Source organism: Mustelus asterias, chromosome 2 (assembly GCF_964213995.1).
Source record: "Mustelus asterias chromosome 2, sMusAst1.hap1.1, whole genome shotgun sequence".
Taxonomy (NCBI): Eukaryota; Metazoa; Chordata; class Chondrichthyes; order Carcharhiniformes; family Triakidae; genus Mustelus; species Mustelus asterias.
Window position 1 is genome coordinate 81,517,399 of NC_135802.1, and position 23,857 is coordinate 81,541,255.

The 23,857-nt window shown below is 41.9% G+C and overlaps 1 protein-coding gene across 1 annotated transcript in view; it reads right to left on the minus strand.

The window, feature by feature from the left end:
• Positions 1-13,522: 13,522 nt before the first annotated feature.
• Positions 13,523-23,857, minus strand: part of LOC144509371 (uncharacterized) — a 188,196-nt gene continuing 177,861 nt past the window's right edge. The window contains exons 34-36 of the mRNA XM_078238108.1: positions 22,487-22,745; positions 18,802-18,977; positions 13,523-17,864 (exon numbers count right to left, since the gene is read on the minus strand). Of these exons, the coding sequence (XP_078094234.1) occupies positions 17,859-17,864; positions 18,802-18,977; positions 22,487-22,745 (441 nt within the window). The 3' untranslated portion in view covers positions 13,523-17,858. The remainder of the gene's footprint in view (positions 17,865-18,801; positions 18,978-22,486; positions 22,746-23,857) is intronic.

The following is a 23,857-nucleotide window of genomic DNA, read 5'->3' on the forward strand; positions in this document are numbered from 1 at the left end:
TAATTCTTCTTTGCTTCTGCCAAAATTTGCAATCCAGAAGCTCAGTTGAATTACTTGGATTGATTTTTAGCTCCCATGCAAATCTGGGGGAAAAAGTTTCAATGGATTTAACTGGACTGAATTTCACTTTGAAGAATATTTTAAAAATTCATTCACGGGATATGAGCGTCGCTGGCTGGCCAGCATTTATTGCCCATCCCTAGTTGCCCGAGTTGAGTGTCAAGCACATTGCTGTGGCTCTGGAATCACAGTGGACCAGACCAGGTAAGGACGGCAGATTTCCTTCCCTAAAGGACATTAGTGAACCAGATGAGTTTTTCCGACAATCAACAAGGGTTTCATAGTCATCAGTAGATTCTTAATTCCAGGATTTTTTTTACTGAATTCAAATTCCACCATCTACCATGGCGGGATTCGAACCCAGGTCCCCAGAATATTAGCTGAGTTTCTGGATTAATAGTCTAGCGATAATACTACTAGGCCATCGCCTGCCCTTAATCCTAGAGTTAATCTGATTTTAATAATGCCAGTGAATTCCTGGCTTCAAGAGCAGTTGATGTTAGGAGCTCAATATTTATGGAGGGAGGGTGGGAAATTAGTTGCTGCTACAAGTTTTAAAGTCCTGAAGAGACTCCCATAGACACATAGCTTCCACCTATTAGGACAGAGGCTGACACAAAGCTAACACTAACTACAATTGCAAGGATGTGGCCAGTGTTGTCATATGATTAAATATTGGTACTGATATTAAAACTGTTTTTTTTGGCATAAATGGAGTGCAACTAAATCCTTGTACATATAGCAGGAAATCAACTATAAGTTTCCCAATATCACAAGTTAGCCTGAGGGCAGTTGGTAACAGTGCCATTTTGACTCAAGGGTTTCACATTGTACCTCTGAGTTTATAGGTTGTGAGTTCAAACCACACTCCAAGAATTGAGCTGAAACTTGACAATGATGACAGCACTGAGAAAGTGTTGTATTGTTTAATAGTTTTAGACTGAGCTGGTAATTGGCAGGCCTGATAGGTGAATATAAAAAGTCCCATGCCTCCGTTTAGAAGAGCAAGCAGGGAATTCTCCCAGTTTTTTGCTGACAGGAGAGACATGTTGCTAAAGCTTTTTGTCTTGCACTCATCAGGTCAAATGCAAGAATGCCAACTTTCAAATGATTACATTTATACTACAGCAGAAAAAGAAGTGCTGATTGGTTGGCAAGTTGAAACTGATCGGTCAAGGTGTTGCCATGGAGAAAACAATGGCGAGCTACAGGGTACCCATGTTTCCAGGAAATTAAAAAATGTGCAAGCTTCTACATATTTTTATTTACAGAATGGGTCCCTGCATCTGAATGTATGTCAGTTCTAGCATGTGCAAATGAGCCACGGTACAAGCTCCACTGATTGTTGTGAATTGATTGTTAGTGTCGCAGTTAGCGGAATCAGGATAAAAGCTATTACTGCAGATGCTGGAATCTAAAACCAAAAGAGAAAACGCTGGAAAATCTCAGCAGGTCTGGCAGCATCTGTAAGTAGAGAAAAGAGCTGACGTTTCGAGTCCAGATGACCCTTTGTCAAAGTTGGAATCAGGATTGTTCAGGAATTGCTGCCCAAACGTGGAAGCACATCTAACAGTAGATTTTTTTGGGAGGGGTTTTTTGCCATTGTGGGCCGGTTTAGTAAGATTTGTACTCTATAATAAACAGCTACTGGAACATGTTGTTTGATTTGATTAGCCAATCATTGGCATGAATGGCCTACATATCTGGCATTGTACAGGCACTGAAATTCATACATGACATTGCTCAATTGTATGGCAGGCAGAACACCTTATTTGGACTGACTGCAGCATCCGGTTAGTGGAAAATACCACTCACACAACCACTGCTTGGAACGGTATGAAATGGTTTGCTTAACATGTTATTCAAATTTTTTGAGATACTTGGTCTTTCCAGGGTAATTCGAGGTAAACCAGGCATTTTTCAGATCCAAAAGTGACTACTTTTGGCCCATTTGTGAACTTGCATGATAGCAGCAAACAATTTATGATCTGATGAGGATAGCCAATGTCCTGCAGTAGAACTTTGATGCACTCTATTTCTCAGCCAAGCCTGTAAGGCAAGCAAATGGCTAGAGACCTGTCTACACAATTACTGAAAAGGCTCTACTAATAGCTACACTAGCAACCAATTTAAGGTAATCAGTCAAGCTAATAATACGACTAATTTGTGCTTGCTAGAAGTAACATAGATTCATACACAGGCACCCATTATCTGCAAACAAAAAGAATATGTTCAGGCCTTGCACTTTTTTCAAATTACCTGGGAACTTGGCAAGCCAATAGTTCCCCCATTTCTTTCTCCATGGTAATGCCTCAGCCAGTCAGTCAACTTCCAACCAATCAGCAGCCATGTTACCCCATGATGCAAGTTATTGTGATCATTTGAAAGTTGACATTCTTGAATTTCTCCTGATGAGTGCAAAACAAAAAGTTTCAGCAACATGTCTCTATTTGCAAGTTCTCCCAAAGTTCCACTTACAGGATCTTCCTACATTCAAAAGTAATTAATTGGCTGTGAAGTGCTTAGGAATTTCTTGAGAATGTGAGGATATTGTAATTGAAAATAAGGAAATGGCAGACTTACTAAATACCTACTTTATACTGGCCTTCATAGTGGAGGAAGAGGATAAAGTGTCTGAGATCAAACAAACACAAACATTAAATCAAGGGAAGGAAATAGTAAAATAATGATAATCAAGAAAATAACGAGGCCAAAGACAAACAAAATCTCTAGGACCTGTTGGTTTCCATCAGAAGGTATTCTAAGAAATAGGTGAGGAATTAACAGATGCATTAGTCATGATCTCTTGATTCAAGAATTTTCTCTCAGGATTTGAAAATTGTTAATGTTACTCGATTATTTAAGAAAGTTGCAGAAAGAAACCAGAAAGTTATAGTTTTATAAACCTATAGTGTAAGCTATTCATTAGAATATGTCATTAGATCTGAGCTATTGGACAAATACAAATGGACCAGCAAGGATATGTAAAGGGTAATTCATATCTAACTAATATGGGTTTGGAAGAAGAATATTGACAGAAATATTTAGTTGCACCATTTACAATTAATAACATGGGCATTCAAATGAGAAGCTCATTATTTGTTGTTATTTGGATGAATTGGAGCAAAGAAAACATACCAGGCAGGTAAAATTATCAGATATCTCAGAAAGACAGTGAGCACTGCTGTTATTCATATACATGTAGAGGAACAATTATCCTAACAAGTCTGAAGAAAATCTCACATAAGATTCCTTTTTTTTAATTGTTGCTTAAGCCATTGCGTTGGATTTTCCTACGGGCTTTGAGATCTCGATGTTAGGATTGTTTGAGCCCACACTTCCCAGCTACAGTGCACCCACTGGTGCAACCTTCCAGGAGACGGCACCTCTAGCTGGGCGGCACGGTAGCACAGTGGTTAGCGCTGCTGCTTCACAGCTCCAGGGACCTGGGTTCAATTCCCGGCTTGGGTCACTGTCTGTGTGGAGTTTGCACATTCTCCTCATGTTTGCGTGGGTTTCCTCCGGGTGCTCCGCTTTCCTCCCACAGTCCAAAGATGTGCGGGTTAGGTTGATTAGCCATGCTAAAATTTCCCCTTAGTGTCCTGGGATGCGTAGATTAGAGGGACTAGCGGGTAAAATATGTAGGGATATGGGGGTAGGGCCTGGGTGGGATTGTGGTCGGTGCAGACTCGATGGGCCGAATGGCCTCTTTCTGCACTGTAGGGTTTCTATGATTCTATTTCTATGAGACTGACTCTGAGTTGTCCATTTTCATTGTCCTATTCAGTGTAGTGGGTGAATTCTTGATGCTGCAAGTTCAGTTGAAAGCACAGCATCCACACCCAGAGAGATTGGTGCTGCAGAGGCAAGTCAGTCACTTGCGAGGATGTCTTAACGTGGAGGTGCCCTTGCTGGCTTGCACAGCAGTGAGTAAATGATTATTTTTCCAGTAGTATATGTAACCATGGTGACCGTTAAGGAAGCTCTTCAGAAGAAGTTAATTAAGGTAGCCGATAGTGAGGTATTCGTCACAAAGAATGATCAAAATAGACAATGACCCACATGAAGCATGTGGTTGTGAGAAAGAAACAGGATTAATGTTTTCAGCATTTTCTGTTTTTATTTGGAAAGGAAAAAGAGTTAGATTTTGTTTTCAGTCTTCAGAGGTATGTGCTGAGGTATGAAAACTTGCTGCTATCACGTTGTTTTGCAAGTTTACAGTGGTGTTATCAACTGATAACCTGTTTGAATCTGTTGTGGCTTAAAATCAATTTATAGTAATTGAGAGACTGAGTTGCAAAGCAAATGATGTGAATATTCCCAGGTAAGCAATTTGATATTATTGTGAAAAAATTTGGCATTTTCAAAACACGTTACAGGAATCAATATTTTCAAGGTGTTTCTTTCAATTTAAGATTGTATCCCAGAAATGGAAGAATTAAGGTCGTGCTATTATGAAAATGAGCAAAAGACCAAAGTTCAGCCCACTGTACCACCCAGTCACATTTATAAATGACCTTTGGGACAAGACATATATTTAGGCTTTATTAGTACATTTTATGTTTTTACAGAAGAACAAGGAGATTATAAATTCACATTTAACTGTCATACTGGGAGGTAATACAACAGCAAACATTCACCAACCGTACAAGTAATGACAGTACTGTATTTTACACAGCATTTTAGCATTTCACAAAACGTTGTCATTGGTTACATCCAGCATTCACCCACTTACTGAACAACTTAAAAGCAAAGTTAATCAAGCAGTCAAGAATGGAGTTAGAATGACGTTAGAGACTCAAATTAAGATAAAATAATTATACTCTGCAAATTGTTAAACAAAAACAATATCTATTTAATTAATTTTGCTTTAAAAGAAGTTAGATCTAGTTGTTTTGCAATATTGGGCATCCCACTTTATATTTTCCTCACCACCTCTTTTTGTTAATAACAGTGGTTCTTTGCTGCAATACGACAAAGGCAACTTCAAGAGTCAAAAATAACCAAAATAATGGTTCATAAAAGCTCTTACGTTGGATGAGGTTTGAATAAAGACGATTAAAAAACATCCAGTCTTCTGTATCTGGACATAGACCTGAGTTCTAAACTAACATGTGGCTAAAATGAGTATCACAGGGTTTGTGAGAGACCAAAGTTCTGTTTCCTTCTGATGGCTAGAAGGATGAACAGCAGTGCGCGTTTATATTAAAAAAGTGAACCAACCCCTTGTTACATGGTGACACATATAAAAAAGTGTAAGACAGTCTGAAAAGGCTTGAAATACTCAGAAGATCAGGGCAGTACCTGTGGACAGAGAAATAGAGTTAATATTTCAGATTGATAACCTGTCATCAATGTGATGTTTGTGCGTCTTACTGTCAGTTCTGACAAAAGGTCATCAGCCCGAAGCCTTGGGCTGAATTTTAACTTAAATGTAGGTTTGCATTGGTTGGGGTTTAAAGTATCAGAAATCTGTTTCCAAATCCAAACCTGCCTCCAACCCACCCGTTTCCAGCTTTAACTGAAGCTGGTAGACAGGCGATTCGCCTGATCCAAACTGTGACCCTAATTGGCATGCACCATTGAGGTTTAACCTCAGCTATCTAGGTTTCCAAGGTCCTGGGGAACCTGACAAATTTCTCAGGGTGAGGACTTGGTCATTCAGGAGGTGTGTGTCTTCACATTCCTCCTCGATCCAGTGGCTGACCTGAGGAGCCCTATGTTTGCGATCCCCTCCTTTCCAACAATCTTCCCCTCCAGGACTCCATTCCCATGAAAATTCCTCCAAGATTCCTCCTCAACAAGGGTCTGATACCCCCTCAACCACCAGATCCTGATTCCGTCTCTCACTGAGGCCTCTGATTCAGAAGCTTGCCATTCTTCTCCCACCAGACCTCTGATTTCCTCCCACAGGATCAGCAGTCCCCATGAACATACAAACGCCTAACGATCAACACCCCTCTTCTAATTGATCCCACCACCACACCCCCCTGATTGACCTAATCCCAGCAGAGACCTCTGAATGTATAAATTAGGAACAGAAGCAGGCCTCTCAGCCCCTCAAGCCTGCTCTACCATTCAATGGTTGATCTGATTGTACCTCAAACCCACATTCCTGCTCACCCCTAATAACCTTCCACCCCTTGTTAATCAAGGATCTATTTAGCTCTGCCTTAAAAATATTCAAAGACTGCTTCCAATGCTTTTTGAGGAAGAGTTTGAGACACTCCAAACCCTCTGAGAGAAAAGTGTTCTCCTACATCTTTGATTTAAATGAGTGAATCACACCTTATTTTTAAACAATCCCACTCTCTGTGGGTCAAGTCAGAAAATAATCTGCTTATTGACATTGTTTCTGTTTTCACAGATGCTGCCTGAGTACTTCTGGACTTTTCAGTGTTTATTTTAGGTTTCCAGCAGGAAAATAATCATTCTGGGTTTTACTCTTGCGAAGGGTACAAGAATAGCGAAACAGAATTTAAGTTGTGCATGCAAATTATCATGGCAGCTTTTTGCACAGTAATCAGGCAGGATTCGTCCGTCTGAACACATGAGGGGTTTATTAACAAACCCTGAAAATTAGCAAATGAACTGCGAAATCTGACAATCTCAATATTCATTTTTCATTAACAAAGAAGTTAAATTAAACACCTCTTTTAGATGCACCTCTGACACTTGTATTCCTTCAAATGGCATTGCTAAACCTAAATGGGTAAGTATGCTGCCTCTACCATGCTATATAAAGGTTTGCAATGTGGTACTGGTTACATAGTGGTACTGAAATTTTGGTCTGTAGTATACCCATATTCAGGCTGAAAAGTCCAAATCAGAGCCTCCACTTCAATTACATTTATTGGTGATTATCGCTTTTGTAAAGTAAGGAATGTTGTTTAAATAAATTTAGATTTAATAAAGTAAAATATCAGTACTTTCAAATATATACAAACTTAGAATAATAAGTTTTGATGCTACATTAATTTACAAAGTGCTTTAAATTAAGATATAGGTTGCAAAAGAGGAAAAACAGGAGAAAGATATATAAATCACAGACACTTTGACCTTGCTATCATTAACACACAAACACCACAGTGTTAGTAACTGCAATCTCTCACATTGCCATGGACACACATGCTCTAATTTACCACTCTTTTGTTCATTTACTCTAATCTCACATTATCACAGGAGTTTTGACCTCATACCAGGAAAGAGTAGATTTTCCCAATCCTTTCTCCCTGAACACATCAAGCTGGAATTTCCTGGCCATGTGAAAATGGTTGCAGGTGGGATGGGGAATAAAGGGGAGCTGCACTGAGATATCTCCCCGATACATTGGAGTATGAGAGAAAACTAGCAAGAAATATATAAAGAGACAAGTAAAAACTTCTCAGAATACTATTGGAAATTAAGGCTAACAAATCCCCGTGTACCTGATGGCCTGCATCCTAGAGACTTAAAAAAGTGGTCACAAAAAGAATGCATTGGATGTAATCTTTCAAAATTCCCAAGAATCTGGAAAGGTTCCAACACGTTGGAAAACAGCTTCAGAAAGGAGGGAGACAGAAAGCAGGAAACTGTACGCCAATTAACCTAACATCTTTTGTTGGGAAAGTGCTAGAATAGATGACTGAATAGGTAGTAGCAGGACATTTAGAAAATCATAATACAGTTATGCAGAGTCAACATGGTTTTGTGAAAGCAAAATCATGATGAACAAATTTACTAGAGTTCATGAGGATATAACAATGTAGATAAAAGGGAGTAGTGTATTTGGATTTCCAAAAGGGATTTGATAAGGTGCCACATGAATGATTACTACACAAGATAAGACCTTTTGGTATTGGGGATGATATATTAGTATGGATAGAAGACTGACTAATGAACAAGAAACATTGAATTGGGAAAAATGGGTTATTTTCGGCATGGCAAACTATAACTAGTGCAGTGCCATAGCGGGCTATTCAAGACTGAGCTAGACAGATTTTTGATTGACAAGAGAGCTAATGTTCATGGTGGGCAGGCATGAAAGTGGAGTTAAGGCCACAATCAGATTAGCTATAATCTTATTGAATGACTGAGCAGGCTCAAGAGCCGAATGGCTTATTCCTGCTCCGACTTCTTATGTTTTTATTATTCCCACCTCTGGGGGACTTTCCCAGGGGTGGACTAGAAACAGGGTCAGTTTCCTGCTCCACAGAGTTACAATTAGTTCAGCGAAGGCCCCTCATCGGGGCCTTTTGCACCACTGTTGGTATTTTACTGATGTAAGAGTGGCCTCCTGCAATGTGCAAAGACCATTGACTCAATTGAGGCAGCCTCCCAGCAGCAAGTTGGGGAACTATTGGAGCCGGAGACTCCATGCCGCAATGGTGGGGTCCTGAGGTTGAAAATCTACAGTTTCGTCTTCACTATTCCTTTGGCATAGTTTACCCTCCACCCCGATGACCCTACCACCCTCAGGCCTCTTTTTTTCAAGAATTCTATGCAGGCAACTGAGGGTGTCTTCATTTTGAGGCATCTTCGTACTTGCCTGCCTGTCTTGACAGTGGCCACCTCTCCTGGAGGGGATGTCAGATAGCAGGTTCTCTGATTGGGCCTGCAACCTCAGGAGCTTGCCCTTTGTGCTTAAAAGGATGGCAAGCGCAAGGGTTGCCAATAGGAAGTCACCTCCCAGTTGGTAGTGCCAGCAGGCTTGCAGATGAGATGGATGGGCTTGGGATCCAATGCAGGGTTCTGACATCTGCCGGAAAATCCAAGCCATTGTAGCAGGCAAGAATTTGGAAAACCAGCTTTAGACAATTCAAATTAATAGAGATATTAGGACACACTTTCTAAATTCACATAGCTGCTAACATGATACTGTGCTTCAACATTATATCAGCATTAATACAGGGAAGCCAATTTCACTATCATTAACAGGAACACAAACAGACATTCCAGTCTCTGGGCCTCAGTATTCTGGATGATGGGGGCTCAGCCCCTGCCATCTGAAGAGTTGGTGGGAAACACATCCCCACCGACTCCAACAGCGCCGATGACATGTTACGCTCTGAGTGATGATTGGCATAAAGCAGGACTTCTGCCCCTCAGTCGGGAGGCAGTCCCATATTGGCGGGCTGCCAGCCAATCCAATTGGTTGTCAGCACTTAAGTACTTTCAGGCACAGCACTGCAGTGACCAGAAGAGGCCTGGCACTAAGGAGATAGGAAATGTCTGGTGGATTTTAAAGATGGCAATTGGCATCTCGACGGATAGGCTGGGAGCGGGGGGTGAGGTCCAGCTGTCACCAGGCTTTAAGGGAAGCGCACTCACAGTCAAAAGGGGGCTTCTGATTGAGGTGCCCCTCACCTCCGCCAGAGGTCAAAATTCTGCCCACCAACCTAAAAATTGTGGCTGAGTGGGAAAGGGCTCCCCTAAATGGCTACTTAAGGGCCTTAATTGTGGCAAAGGTGGACTTCCCATCCAAGGACCTGCCTGTCCCAGCGTAAAATCATATCCAGGCCAGGGCGGGAAAGAACTCGAGGGAATCCTGTTCATGCAATTTCATGTTCCCCTCCCAGCTCAGAACCTGCTGGGTGTACAGCGTAAAACTCTGCCCTGATGTGAAATTTGAACCCAGAGGTGAGAGTGTTACCAATATGCTACAGCTGACTACAAATGGTTCTTGAAGAGTGCAAAATTTGGATTTGAAAATTTGCATGTTAAATCAATCTAGATGACTGGTTGGATCCATCCATTTTTTAAAAACATTTTTCATTTAAAATTAGCAGTTAGAAACCTTCGTGTAAGTAAAATAGCAGACAAGAATAATCTTTTGTTTTTCTTACTAATAAAAATATTGGAACTATTGGAACGTATTATAGGAAAGATGTAGAAGTGTTGGAAAGGGTGCAGAGGAGATGTACCAGGATGTTGCCTGGTATGGTGGGAAAATCGTATGAGGAAAGGCTGAGGGGCTTGAGGTTGTTTTTGTTAGAGAGAAGGTTAAGAGGTGACTTGATAGAGGCATACAAGATGATCAGAGGATTAGAGAGGGTGGATAGTGAGAGCCTTTTTCCTCGGATGGTGTTGGCTAGCACGAAGGGACATAGCTTTAAATTGAGGGGTGAGAGATATAGGACAGATGTTAGAGGTAGGTTCTTTACTCAGAGAGTAGTAAGGGCGTGGAATGCCCTGCCTGCAGCAGTGGTGGACTCGTCAACGTTGAGAGCGTTCAAGTGGTTATTGGATAAACATATGGATGATATTGGAATAGTGTTGATTAGAGGGGCTTTAGATTGGTACCACTGGTCGGTGCAACGTCGAGGGCCGAAGGGCCTGTACTGCGCTGTAATGTTCTATGTTCTATGTGTTGAAATGAATATGTTGTTCAGAAAAAAAAGTTTTCTGCTGTTTCAAATCTAATAGAACTTTTTATACGGATAAAGAATAAAAGTTAGAGGTTTAACTGTTGGGTTTAATTACTGGCTTAAAATAGAAAAAAAGTAGATTGCTGTCATTAACATAGAGGTGGTAATTTTAGAAGCCCTCCCCGCTGGTGGTTTATGCTGCGTGCATGCAGCTTGTGATTTTCTGACTCACTGTTCATTCTGGGCCTATATTTTTGGGAATCAAATGCCTTGAGGCCAAGGTTTAAAACCAGCTGTACACATTCAGAAAATTACCTCTAATATGTGCAACACAGTGATCAGGTTAGAATTTCAAGTTTTAAACTTATTTATTTGTAATGAAAGATGCATCTTTTTATCTGGTTTTTGAGTACTCTATAAGCCATTTAACAAAATGACCCTTGCAAAGTGCAGTTTTTCCCATTGAAAACACAGATCAAGAGTTCAGGCGCAGAGATTAGACAGTTTCTCAAGATTTTACATTCATGCATTTTAATGATGACAACTCCTGTGGGATCCATTGATCTCAGTGGTCTGAATTCCGATAATTTCTCCCAAAGTCTAGCACCCTGTGCCGTGAATGTAAATTTATAAAATTTAACTTTGTCCTGGTCAATTTCCAATGGCATTGTTTCAGGTGAATTAAAATTAGATATTGGGTGATTTAGGGTGATTTAGTGGTTTGGATCAGGAATTGGCTAGCTGGAAGAAAACAGAGGGTGGTGGTTGATGGGAAATATTCATCCTGGAGTTCAGTTACTAGTGGTGTACCGCAAGGATCTGTTTTAGGGCCACTGCTGTTTGTCATTTTTATTAATGACCTGGATGAGGGCATAGAAGGATGGGTTAGTAAATTTGTGGATGACACTAAAGTCGGTGGAGTTGTAGACAGTGCGGAGGGAAGTGGCAGGTTACAGAGGGACATAGATAGGCTGTAGAGCTGGGCTGAGAGGTGACAAATGGAGTTTAATGCGGAAAAGTGCGAAGTGATTCACTTTGGAAGGAGTAACAGGAATACAGAGTACTGGGCTAATGGTAAGATACTTGGTAGTGTGGATGAACAGAGGGATCTGGGTGTCCATGTGCATAGATCCCTGAAAGTTGGCACCCAGGTTGATAGGGTTGTTAAGAAGGCGTACGGTGTGTTAGCTTTTATTGTTAGAGGGATTGAGTTTCGGAGCCAGGAGGTCATGTTGCAACTGTACAAAACTCTGGTGCGGCCGCACTTGGAATATTGCGTACAGTTCTGGTCGCCGCATTATAGGAAGGATGTGGAAGTGTTGGAAAGGATGCAGAGGAGATTTACCAGGATGTTGCCTGGTATGGTGGGAAAATCATATGAGGAAAGGCTGAGGGGCATGAGGGTGTTTTCGTTAGAGAGAAGAAGGTTAAGAGGTGACTTAATAGAGGCTTACAAGATGATCAGAGGATTAGATAGGGTGGATAGTGAGAGCCTTTTTCCTCGGATGGTGATGGCTAACACGAGGGGACATAGCTTTAAATTGAGGGGTGAGAGATATAGGACAGATGTTAGAGGTGGGTTCTTTACTCAGAGAGTAGTAAGGGCGTGGAATGCCCTGCCTGCAGCAGTAGTGGACTCGTCAACATTGAGAGCATTCAAATGGTTATTGGATAAGCATATGGATGATATTGGAATAGTGTAGGTTAGATGGGCTTTAGATTGGTTTCACTGGTCGGCGCAACATCGAGGGCCGAAGGGCCTGTACTGCGCTGTAATGTTCTATGTTCTATGTGCAGACATAATTCAGCTCCAATTTTAAGATCACCTTATTTTTCATATTTCATTTTAAACTCCAACGTCCATATGTATGTTGGAAACTGCCATGTAAAGTTGTGCCATAATTACATCCTGCAGTCAGTGGGGACGCCAATGAACAACAACAGGTACTTATTTGGTAGTAAAATATCACAAAGGGCAGAAAAGGCAGAAAAGAAAATTTGACACCAAGCCACATGAACTATTAGGGCAGATGATGAAAAGCTTGGTCAAAAGGTAGGTTTTAAAGAGTGTCTGAGAGGAGGAAAGAGAGATACAGAGATGCAGAAATTTAGAGAGGGAGTTCCAGAGTTTAGAATCTTTTTCAAATGGAAGTACTGCTGGAGCAATTAAAATCAGGGATGCTATAAAGAGGCTAGAATTGGAGGGCTACTGACATTTCAAAGGGTGTAGCACTGGAATTAGAGGGAAGGATCTAATTACAGTAAAATAATTTATGGTGGCTCTTCACTCAAGTTTATGTAACTTTTCAATTTAACTTACTCATGGATCATAGAATCATAAGGATCCCTACAGTGTAGAAGGACACCATTCGGCCCACCGAGTCTGCACCGACCACAATCCCATCCAGGCCCTATTCCCATAACCCCACATATTTATCCAACTAACCCCCCTGACACAAGGGTTAATTTAGCATGGCCAATCAACCTAACCCACACATCTTTGGACTGTGGGAGGAAACCGGAGGAAACCCACGCAGACATTGGGAGAATGTGCAAACTCCACACAGACAGTGACCCAAATTGAACCCGGAATACTTGCGCTGTGAGGGAGCAGTGCTAACCACTGTGCTATCATGCCGCCAAATGATTGGAATATATTTTGTGTCAGTCCTATGGACACGATTAAGTATAACACAATGGAAGCAATCCACACGTTTCTTCAAAAATAGTTTTAGGGAAAATTGATCCTTCCAAATTTTTGGAATAATTAATGGTATTATGCTTTTTGCGGTAACTCACTCCATCTGTTTGATCACGTATGTCATTATAAAATTATATTCATTTTACATTGAATTGAAATCAAGATAAAGCTGTGAAAGTCTTATGAATGGGTTGGCATGCAGTAGATGTAGCATCTGCTGCAGTATGAGTAAACCACAACTTCCAAAATGGCTATACAGCAGCACATCTTATGAAATTGCCAGTTCCAATGACTGAATCAAAACATTCTCAATTCTCTCTACTTCCATGTCAATCACCCTCCCTATAAACAGCTTTTACCTTGAGCCTTGTTAATGTACTGTAAACCAGTTAAACCACAGACTTTCAATACAGTTTGAAACTTTATTGACTCAATAGGGAATATACAGAAATTTTGCATTTATGTTGATTTACCCAATATTACTACTGTTTAATCATTAGTGAGTCACTCTTTGGTACTTTAAATGGACTTCAGCAGGAAGCTATTTCTTATTAGAAAGCAAATTTCTGAGCTATTTTCAGGTCCTGCAAAGCATTGAACAAAAATTATAATGCAATTTTCAAGAAAACTGAAACAACATTTTACCATTTTAAGTTCTAAGGTGTCCTTTTGTGTTAAGTTTATTAGTGTGCCTTAGCAGGATTATTGCACATAATTGCATCCATGGAGAATGTTAATAGGCGAGAGAAACTCAATTCTCAGTTGCTGAATTGTAACACTGATGTGCTGATGAAATGTGCTGACTGCAAATAGCTTTTTTTGGCACAAGTACATCAAATTTAAACATTGTGGCTGATTTTTAAAATTGCCAAAACAGAACTGTTTGAAAAAAGGGAAATACAATAATTCTGGTAAAATGCACCTCCTGGAATGTTTGTTATTCATTATATTTTACAAGATCCTCTAAGAAATTTCATTTTTGTTCACCATGTTGCTTACACACAATATTAACTGTAGTCAGTGTTTGAAAAAGGTTACCAAGAAGTGGGCCTGCTCCAGTTGTGGGTTTGGACTACGTTAGTTACCTGGTCCAGATAATAGCAGCACTCCTGGGTTTGCACAGGTGCAGCACACTCTACACCACTTTACTATCCATGCCATCAGAAGAGATCGATTATTAATTCTACTCATCAAAACATCAGAATATCTTTAGCATTATTGACCCATTGTTTTTGCTCAATGTCAAACAGTGCGGCCCATGGAAAGTACAGTCAGTACAGAACTGGAACTTTTCAATGGCTCATAAATCTCTTTATATTTATTGAGACAAAAGTCTTTTTGTATCCTGTTATTTCTAACTACGTACATCTGTTAACATTCTAATATGTGGCTTGACTCCTAAATGTCTGATATTACCCAGGTTTCTTAAAGGCATTTCTGTTTTTTTTTCGAGTCATGCTTGATGGGCTCGACCTGCAGCCATTTAACAGTTATTGAGCTTAATTAATTCTGCTGGGACTTGCAACCCCATCCAAGAGGAAGTCCTGCCTCTGAGAGCTGATGGCCATTCAAATGGTTGGCAAATATCTTGTCCCATCAGCCCACTAGGCCTGGGAGCCACTGCTAGGACTAGAGGCAAACCCAAGGGAAGTGAGCTGCTTTGGAACAAGGATGAAAGATGAGTTCGGAAGCTTGAATGTTGGCAGGCCCTGGTGAGGGGATCCAGCAGGGCAGGGGGCCCAGGAAGTGACAGATCAAGGGAGAATGTGGAGGGAAGGAGGAGTTCATAATTTGGGGGACTTCACAGCTTGGGGAGGGCTTCCATTGGGTACAAGGCGACCATAAGGGAGGCACCTTCCTTGCTTGGCCACCTAGCGGGCTGAATGCTTGGCATTGACCTCCCCCATTGTAGATAAAATCCCTAGGCGGGAGGGCAGTAAATTTCTGGCCATAGGAACATAGAGTCATAGAGTTTTACCACATGGAAACAGGCCCTTTGGCCCAACTTGTCCATGCCGCCCTTTTGTTTTTACAGCAAAGCTAGTCCCAATTGCCCGCATTTGGCCCATATCCCTCCATAGCCATCTTACCCATGTAACTGACTAAATGCTTTTTAAAAGACAAAATTGTACCCGCCTCTACAACTGCCTCTGGCCACTTGTTCCAGACACTCACCATCCTCTGTGGGAAAAAATTGCCCCTCTAGAGCCTTTTGTATCTCTCCCCTCTCACCTTAAACCTATGCCCTCTAGTTTTAGACTCTCCGACCTTTGGGAAAAGATATTGACTACCTAGCTGATCTATGCCTCTCATTATTTTATAGACAGGATTATGTTATTCAGCCGCTTGAGCCAGTTCCAACCTTCAATCATGGCTGATCTGAATCTGAACTCCATTCCTTGCTTGAGATTCTCAAAGTTCCCAGGCAGATTCTTGGGCTCAATTTTAACCCTGATGCAAGTGCAAAACACACTTTCTAGAGAAAATTTGAGATGAGGGGCTGGATTATATCCTGCGACCCTGCAGGATTGCAGGATCTAATCCTGGGAGCAGCGTTAAATATTCCAGGGTGAGATTTCCACTCCCACTTGAGAGATAATCTCAATCTGATTGACCAGCAGCTCTGTAGTCACAGCAGCACCATGTTTGAGTGGTGCCCACTGCTGGAATTACAGGCAGTCCCTGGGAAGAAGTGATGTAGCCAAGTTCCGCACACATAAGGACGGCCTCAACCGGGATATTGGGTTCATGTCACACTATCTGTAACCCCCACAGTTGCGTGGACCTGCAGAGTTTCACTGGCTGTCTTGTCTGGAGACAATACACATCTTTTTAGCCTGTCTTGATGCTCTCTCCACTCCCATTGTTTTGTTTCTTAAAGACTGGATTAGTTGTAAGTATTCGCATTCCAACCATTATTCATGTAAATTGAGTCTGTGTCTTTATAAGTTCTGTTTGTGAACAGAATTCCCACTCACCTGAAGAAGGGGCTTAGAGCCTCGAAAGCTTGTGTGGCTTTTGCTACCAAATAAACCTGTTGGACTTTAACCTGGTGTTGTTAAACTTCTTACTGTGTTTACCCCAGTCCAACGCCGGCATCTCCACATCAAGAAGTGATGTAGCCCAGACCTCAAGGTAAATCTGGAGTTTTGAGTGTGTCTGTCTGGCAGACCCCAGTCTGAGGCGGGTGGGGAGCCAGGGTAAAGAGGTCCAGAGAGAAGGTTAAAGTGGGGGTATGATCTTGGGGGAGGGTGCCTCCGAGCAGCACAAGGGACCTCCCCACACCCCCCAAAGGAAATTCCTCCCGCTCAACTCTTGGCCAACAGCAGCCCGCAGACTAAAAGCTGCCAAGCTTCCCACCTGACCTCCACCTTCCCTTGCTGCAGGTAAAATAGCAAGAGAGGTGGAATGAAGACCCGAAGTGGTCATCAGTTGGCCACTTCAGGACTTCAATAAGCTCAAGGGTGGACAGGCTGCCTGACGCCTTCTCCACCTACTGTAATCTGGGAGTCAGGTCAGAGTTGAGCAGGAAAGTGGTGGGAAGACCTCATGCTTTATGATGCGAGCACGCCCGGCCTTCAGAAATGCGAGTGAAGGGTTGCAAAATCCAGCCCCGGATCTAACCTAATCAGGTCACATTGTCTTCTTCTTACCACTTCCCAATTGGAACAGGATAGAATTGAGTAGGAAGTTGCTCCACCACCATCATGCCCGACAACATGAGAATTATTTTAAACTTAGATAGGACGTTGGTTAGACCACACTTAGTATAATTTGCACAGTTCTGGTCTCCATATTACCAAAAGGATATTGAGGTTAAAAAAAGACTTACAAGATTTGAAAGTTTCTAACAATGACCAAAGATTTAATAGGTTAAGACTTTTACTTTAGTTTTAACAAAAGCCTGAGCTTAATCTGTTAGAGGACTTATAGTTGTGAAAAGTTGATGTAGATTTGTGGGGGAGTCCTAATCTAAAGGTTATAAATCTAAGCCATTAATAAATTTAATGGGGAATTCAAGAGAAATAATTTTTCCCAAAGAGTAGTTAAGAATGAGGAATACATCAGCACTTTGAGTAGTTGAGGTGAATATTGTAAGTGTATTTAAGGGGAAGCTAGGTAAGTGTCTGAGGGAGAAAGGAACAGAAGGATATGCTGCCAGGATTAGGTGAACTAGTATTGCAGGAGGCTTGTGTGGAGCACGGAACTGTTGGGCCGAATTTTTCTGCACTGTAAAATTCTATGTAATTCAGAGTAACCAGATGAGAATACAAATGACCAAGAAGCCTTCGGAATAATATGGGACAATTGTACTCTTTGGGTAGAGGGAAATTCCATTTACAACGTCTTCCCCCTCAAGTAAAGATTGATGCTGTTAGGCTGAAAAGACACAAATCATAATTATTTACTTGAACAACCTTCATTATATTCTGTTGAATAAGTTATCAGTTTTATTTTTTGCCAATAGCATAGAGAATGGATTAGCTTGTGATACATTTTCTTTTATTATTTAATGTTAATTTTTGAATTTGATTTTTTTCAGTTTTGATCTTTTCACTGACTGTAATCATTTCCTGAGAACACTGTTCTTTACAGTTCATTAGGATCTACTACACAGAATTACTAAACATAATCAGCTACAAACTGTGGGAGTGTTTCGTAACGCAGGAAAGTGCTGGCTTTTCTCCAGATGACAAAAATTCTTCTCGGCGCTCTCACGTATTAATCCCTCGATCCAGTAAAATGGTTGTTCACTTCTGTAACATAAAAATCCAATAACTATTATTGGTACAGAAGCCAAAATCAATAGTCTGATCTGATCCCTCACCTCCCCCAAATTAAAACTCACATCTTTGTATTTATATTCTTCCGTGGTCTTACTCCTTCCTATCTCTTAAAATTTCACCAGGCTCCTATAGCTTGACTCCCAGAACTTTCTGTTCCAGATCTTCTGTAATTCTCCTTCCGTCACCCTAACATTGGCTCCTGTACCTTCAGCTGTTGAGGCCTGACATTCTGGAATTTGCTTCCTTAACCTTTTTTATTCTCCCCCTCCTGTTCTTCATTTAGGAATTTCCTTAAAACTCATGTCATTGCTCACTTCACCAGATTGTTCCCTCTTTAGTACAGGATCTGATTTTCTTTGTGCCACTGTGAACTGCCCTGGAATGTATTTCTGCAAGTTGTTGTTCTTGCATGAATGAAAACAGGTTCAGCCTCGGGAATGATATCTATTGTGTGCTAATTGGATTCGATGGTAACCTATGCATTCAGAACTGCATCACAGTCTTCTCAAGACAGCAGAGGAGAAAATTAGAAAGAATTTAAAATAGAAATCCATAACATCTAATAGTGTGGAAGAAGAAAATATCCATTTTTTTTCAAAAAGTAAGAGACTCCATGACAATAGCAATTCCTTTAAATTGCTGCTATTGCTGAAATTGCTGCGGCACCTGGCAAGTAGGAAGTAAAGCATTAAAAAGCAGTCTAGTAACATCAAAATCTAATGAAAGCTTAAGGGCTTTGCATTATTGTAAGCACATAGATGTTATAAGTGCTGTGGCACATTATTATTTTAAATGGATTAATGCCTAAAATAAGAATGAATTAAATTTCAGATTAATGTGTTGACTAACGATCACGATGTAATTGCAAGGCCATAATGTTCATTTGTTACCTATATATGAGACTCACCTTTTTAAACTGTAAGCATTTGACCTTGCACTCTTCTTCCGTCTGAAAGCGGTTCTTGTTCCCCTCACAGCCTCCATACCAAAACTGCGCACAAGAATTAGCTGTGCTATCATAGTACCATTTAATAACGTAATCCCTGCATGCTCCTTGATCAAGGGGTTCATTGCAGGCTGGATCTGGAACCCAAGAACAGAACGTTGTTAGTCACTTGAAGGCCTGCGGGCATTAGGGTAATTTCCTGGAACAAATGACACAAGGTTCAGTGCAAGGGAAGGACACGTGTCTGGGCAACATGCCACTTACTTGGAATAAGACATTTGAACTAGGGTTTAGCTGATGCTCAGTTCCATGCTGAACCCAACCTGGCTGTCAGTTACAGTGCCTGTCCAGCAGATGGATGGCAGGGCAAAGAGGTTGATATTCGTGGGGTTAGTTGTGGACCTCATGTGGCACCCCTCAGGGGTCTCTCTGCAGCCAGGGCAATGTGCGCAGCAGGAGCAAGGAGCCAGCAGTGACCTCTAACCTGCGGACCCCGAGACTGCCACAGCCTGCAACCTCCCCGCCCCCCCCCACCCCCCTCCCCAAAACCAGAGCATGCAGGCAAGCCCCCACCTCACCCAGCAACCTTGCTGTGCCTGGGTATCACCTCCCCGCCCCGCTCCCCCACCACCACTCAAAACATCTTCCCCTCACTCACCCTCTCAGCATTCCGCAGGTTCTCTCCGGACACTCTTGTCCGCTCCTCCATCACACCCAACACCTCAACCCCTGTCCACGGCACCTTCCCATGCAATCATAGAAGGTGCAATGCCTGCCCCTTTACCTCCTCCCTGCTCACGATCCCAGGTCCTAAACACCTGCTCCACCTGAAAGAGTGTTCCATGTGTACCTCCTTCAATCTGGTCTGTTGCATTTGCTGCTTCTAATGCAGTCTATTCTACATCGGAGAGGCCAAACGTAGACTGGGTGACCGCTTTGCTGAACACTTTCGGTCCATCTGCAGACAGGACCCCAACCTTTCTGTCACTTGCCACTTCAACACACCATTCTGCTCTCCTGTCCACATGTCCGTCCTTGCCCTTTTGAAATGTTCTAGTAAATCCCAATGCAAACTGGAGGAACAGCACCTCATCATCCGATTGGGCACTTTACAGCCTTCCAGACTGAACATTGAGTTCAACAACTTCAGAGCATGAACTCTCCCCTCCACCTTCACCCTATTTCATTTTATTTTTTTCTTCCATTCTGTTTCATTTTTTCATCTCATTCATCCATTTTTATCATCCTTCTTTTTCTCTTCCATTTTTCCAGTTCTCTATTCCCACTCTCCTTTTTGCAGCCCCCCCCCCCCCGCCACCCCCTTCAGGCCAATTGCCTTGACCATCTGTACCTCTGTTCTGCCATTCACGCATTCCAATCTCTTAATGGACACTTTTAGCACCTTTCTCAGTCATCTTTATCGTCATTTACATTTCCTTTGTCCTTTTACAGCCTCCTCCACCCTCGTCGTATAAATCTTTTCTGATTCTCTTTGCCCTTAGCTCTGACGAAGGGTCACCCAGACTCGAAACATTGGCCCTATTCTCTCTCCACAGATGCTGTCAGACCTGCTGAGATTTTCCAACATTTTCTGTTTTTGTGACCTGCAATATCTTGTCCGTTCTGTCAGTCTTAGAGGGTGTCTAAGATATTCTGTTATAGATGGCATCCCAGTTTAGGCCAATCTTGTCCACTTTCAGTGCTCACTTTCCCCATGCAGCACATCTCATCAGGCTGTCCACTGATTGACCCTGACAATTTACATCAAGCCAAATTCTAGAATATATAGTAAAGGATTCCTGGATCTATACTGCGTTTTTTTAGGATTACATTGTAAAATCCTGGTTTTATATCAAAACCGTAAGTCAATGGGCATGATCATTCATAGAAATCATAGAAACCCTACAGTGCAGAAGGAGGCCATTTGGCCCATCGAGTCTGCACCGACCACAATCCCACCCAGGCCCTACCCCCACATATTTACCCGCTAATCCCTCTAACTACGCATCTCAGGGACAATTTGTAACCTGGCCAATCAACCTAACCCGCACATCTTTGGACTGTGGGAGGAAACCGGAGCACCCGGAGGAAACCCACGCAGACACGAGGAGAATGTGCAAACTCCACACAGACAGTGACCCGAGCCGGGAATCGAACCCAGGACCCTGGAGCTGTGAAGAAGCAGTGCTAACCACTGTGCTACCATGCCGCCCTTCGGGACTGATCAATTGCAGGTACCCTGGTAGGTTTTTTTGCCCTTCCTCTTTCCGGGGCACTAATCTATTGGAGCCAAAATGAGTTAGTTAAATACAGATCCTGGATCAAACTTTGGTCTGTCTGGCTTAACAGCAGATTCCATGGAACATTCATCTATTAACACAGCTAAATTATTGTATCCCACTTGGAGAGAGTACTGGCATCTAATAAAGGAAAGTAAATAAGACAGACCATAATTCTTCTGATATTCAATTTTGACGATTAGCTCAACCCTTTCCTCATCAGCAGGTGGCAGTAAAGGGAGAAGATGAACTTCTGCACAGGTTTTGTTTCCCAACTTTTAAACAGGATGTTCAGAACTGAAAATGTATTATAGCTCAAGAAATCGCACAGAAATGTAGGAATTATTTGAGACTTGTAACTTTTACTTGGAGTCAGCTGAACTGATTTTTTAAAAATTCGGCAGGGTTGTTGAGGGTTACAAAACCATAGCAGGTGAATGAAGGTACAATTAGTTATGATCTCATTGAATAGTGGACAGCCTTTAAAGGCGGAATGGCCTGTTCCAGTCCGCTGTAATCTCACCTCACTCTTAAGAATAAGCAATTAGCGACTTGGTGAGAAATTGTAAGCACCACAGTGTAATGCTGTCTGCATTCTCCAATGACAAATTATGTCATAGAGCGCGATTTTCCCACCCTGCTGTGCTGGTTGAATGGTGTAGCATAGCGAGAAATATACGCAGAAGCAGAAAAACATGCCCTGCTTTCCACGGTCTTCCCAAGCCATTTTTTCCAACGAGATCTGGGCACATCAATTTAAATGTTTTTGTATTAGTGAGTTCGACACAGCCCCTTTCCCCACTCTCTGGGGTGACGTCACGCTGGCGTCAGGTATAGCTGGGCTATAAAAATCTGGGTCAGGTGCAGCAATAGTGAAGGTGAGCGAGGAGGTAAATTCCATTGAACAGCAGGCCCCAGAGTACAGGTGGTACGGGGGAGGGAGTGGTGGGGGAGGGGAGAGAGATGGACATTAAATGGACACTTTTAGTAACTCTCTAAGCAGTCTTTATCCGCATTTACATTCCCTTTGTCCTTTTTACAGACTCCCCACCCTAATAGTATAAATGTTTTCTGATTCTCTTTGCCCTTAGCTCTGACGAAGGGCCCTCCAGACTTGAAACATTGGTTCTATTCTCTCTCCACAGATGCTGTCAGACTTAGTGATTTATAAACATTTTCTGTTCTTTCAGATTCCAGCATCCACATTATTTTGCTTTTAAGGTATTGCAGGTACCTGAGGAAAAAGACTGGTAGGAAATTTCTTTAAAGAAATAACTGCATTACAAAGTATTATTTTTCAGTTGGTAAACATCTCCTTGCAAAGCGTACATTAGTAAATACATTACTGAAAATTATATTTTCAGTACCTTTATGAATTTGCTCCCTCAGTATTTGTGATGGAGTGGATACTGGGAGAAAGACAATTGGTGCAGCGTTATCTTTGAAAGAATTTGGCTCCCTCCTTATTCCGTGGTCATCAGGTCCAAATCCTATTTCAGGCCTTCCTACAGGTGGTCTTGGATCTAGCAGGCCTGGTATTGGAGCTGATCCTTCTGGTCTTGTAAATATATCCTCGCTGCCACCATTTGATTCTATTTTATTGCCAGTTCCTCCTGGAGGACCACGCTACAGGGAGAAAAATGTATTCACAAAATGTTATTCAATTGCAGATACTCTCCCAATTTGTGATGGCAACACGTGATTCTGACAGCTGAATGTGAAAGGGGTGAACTAAACCCAGATCTTCAAACTTAATTTCTGGGAATGAAAGAAGTTGGAAAGAGTACGTTTCTTCTCAAATACATTGCTCTTAAAACATTACACATTAGCATTTATAGTTTAAACTTAAATAGTACAACATGGAACATGCCAAGATTTTTTGACTAAAGTGGTGTTTGTTCTGCCACAAGAAACTGAAATTTGGACCACTGTCTTAACAATGGGGGATGGGAATTAGCCAAAGATCAGAGGTCACATCCTGGTCAATTTTAATAGTTAGGCTTCATTTCCATAAATTTTGTCAGACTCCCAGAAACTGGCAGATCCTAGATCTGGCTGATGAGTAGGACTAGGAATTCAGGCATTAGGACACCTCTGCATGTGTCGCTTGAGAAAGGCCCCTGCATCAGCAAAATGGCAGGGTGCAATGTGTTTGGAGGAGGGGCAGATGCCAGGGATATGGGAGGCCTAAGGTTTACTTGCAAGGCTCTGAGCAGCCCCCATTCCGTCCTGGCCATACAAAAATCTAATTTAAAACAATTTATTGTGCTGTACCTCTCCTGGCTGAAGATTTAGTTCACAACCAATTTATGTTGATGGAGAAGCCATCAGTGCTGTCAGGTTCTGATGATATTATTGGGATCTGATCTGTATATTTAGAGCAGGATTCTGGTGCTTTCCTGTTTGATTGTTCAAATGGGCAAGCAGTGGGGTCACAGGGTAAATTGCTGTTATTATTTTAACAGCTGCTCAGCTGTGGTTTCAGTCAGGTTATGGTGAAGTTGAAGGGATGGGGGTTGCGGGTTTAAAATCAGACCATGATGTGTGACCTGCTCTAAAATGTCCTCTAAATTTCAGTGCACACAGAATCACAGTATTGTTACAGTGCAGTTGACCCATTGTGCCTGTGCTGGCTCTCTGAATGAACATTTCACCTCGTGCTATTCTCCTGCTTCTCCCTGTAACCCTACGCATTGGTTCTTTTCAACCAATCATTGAATTCCCTCTTGCATTCCTTG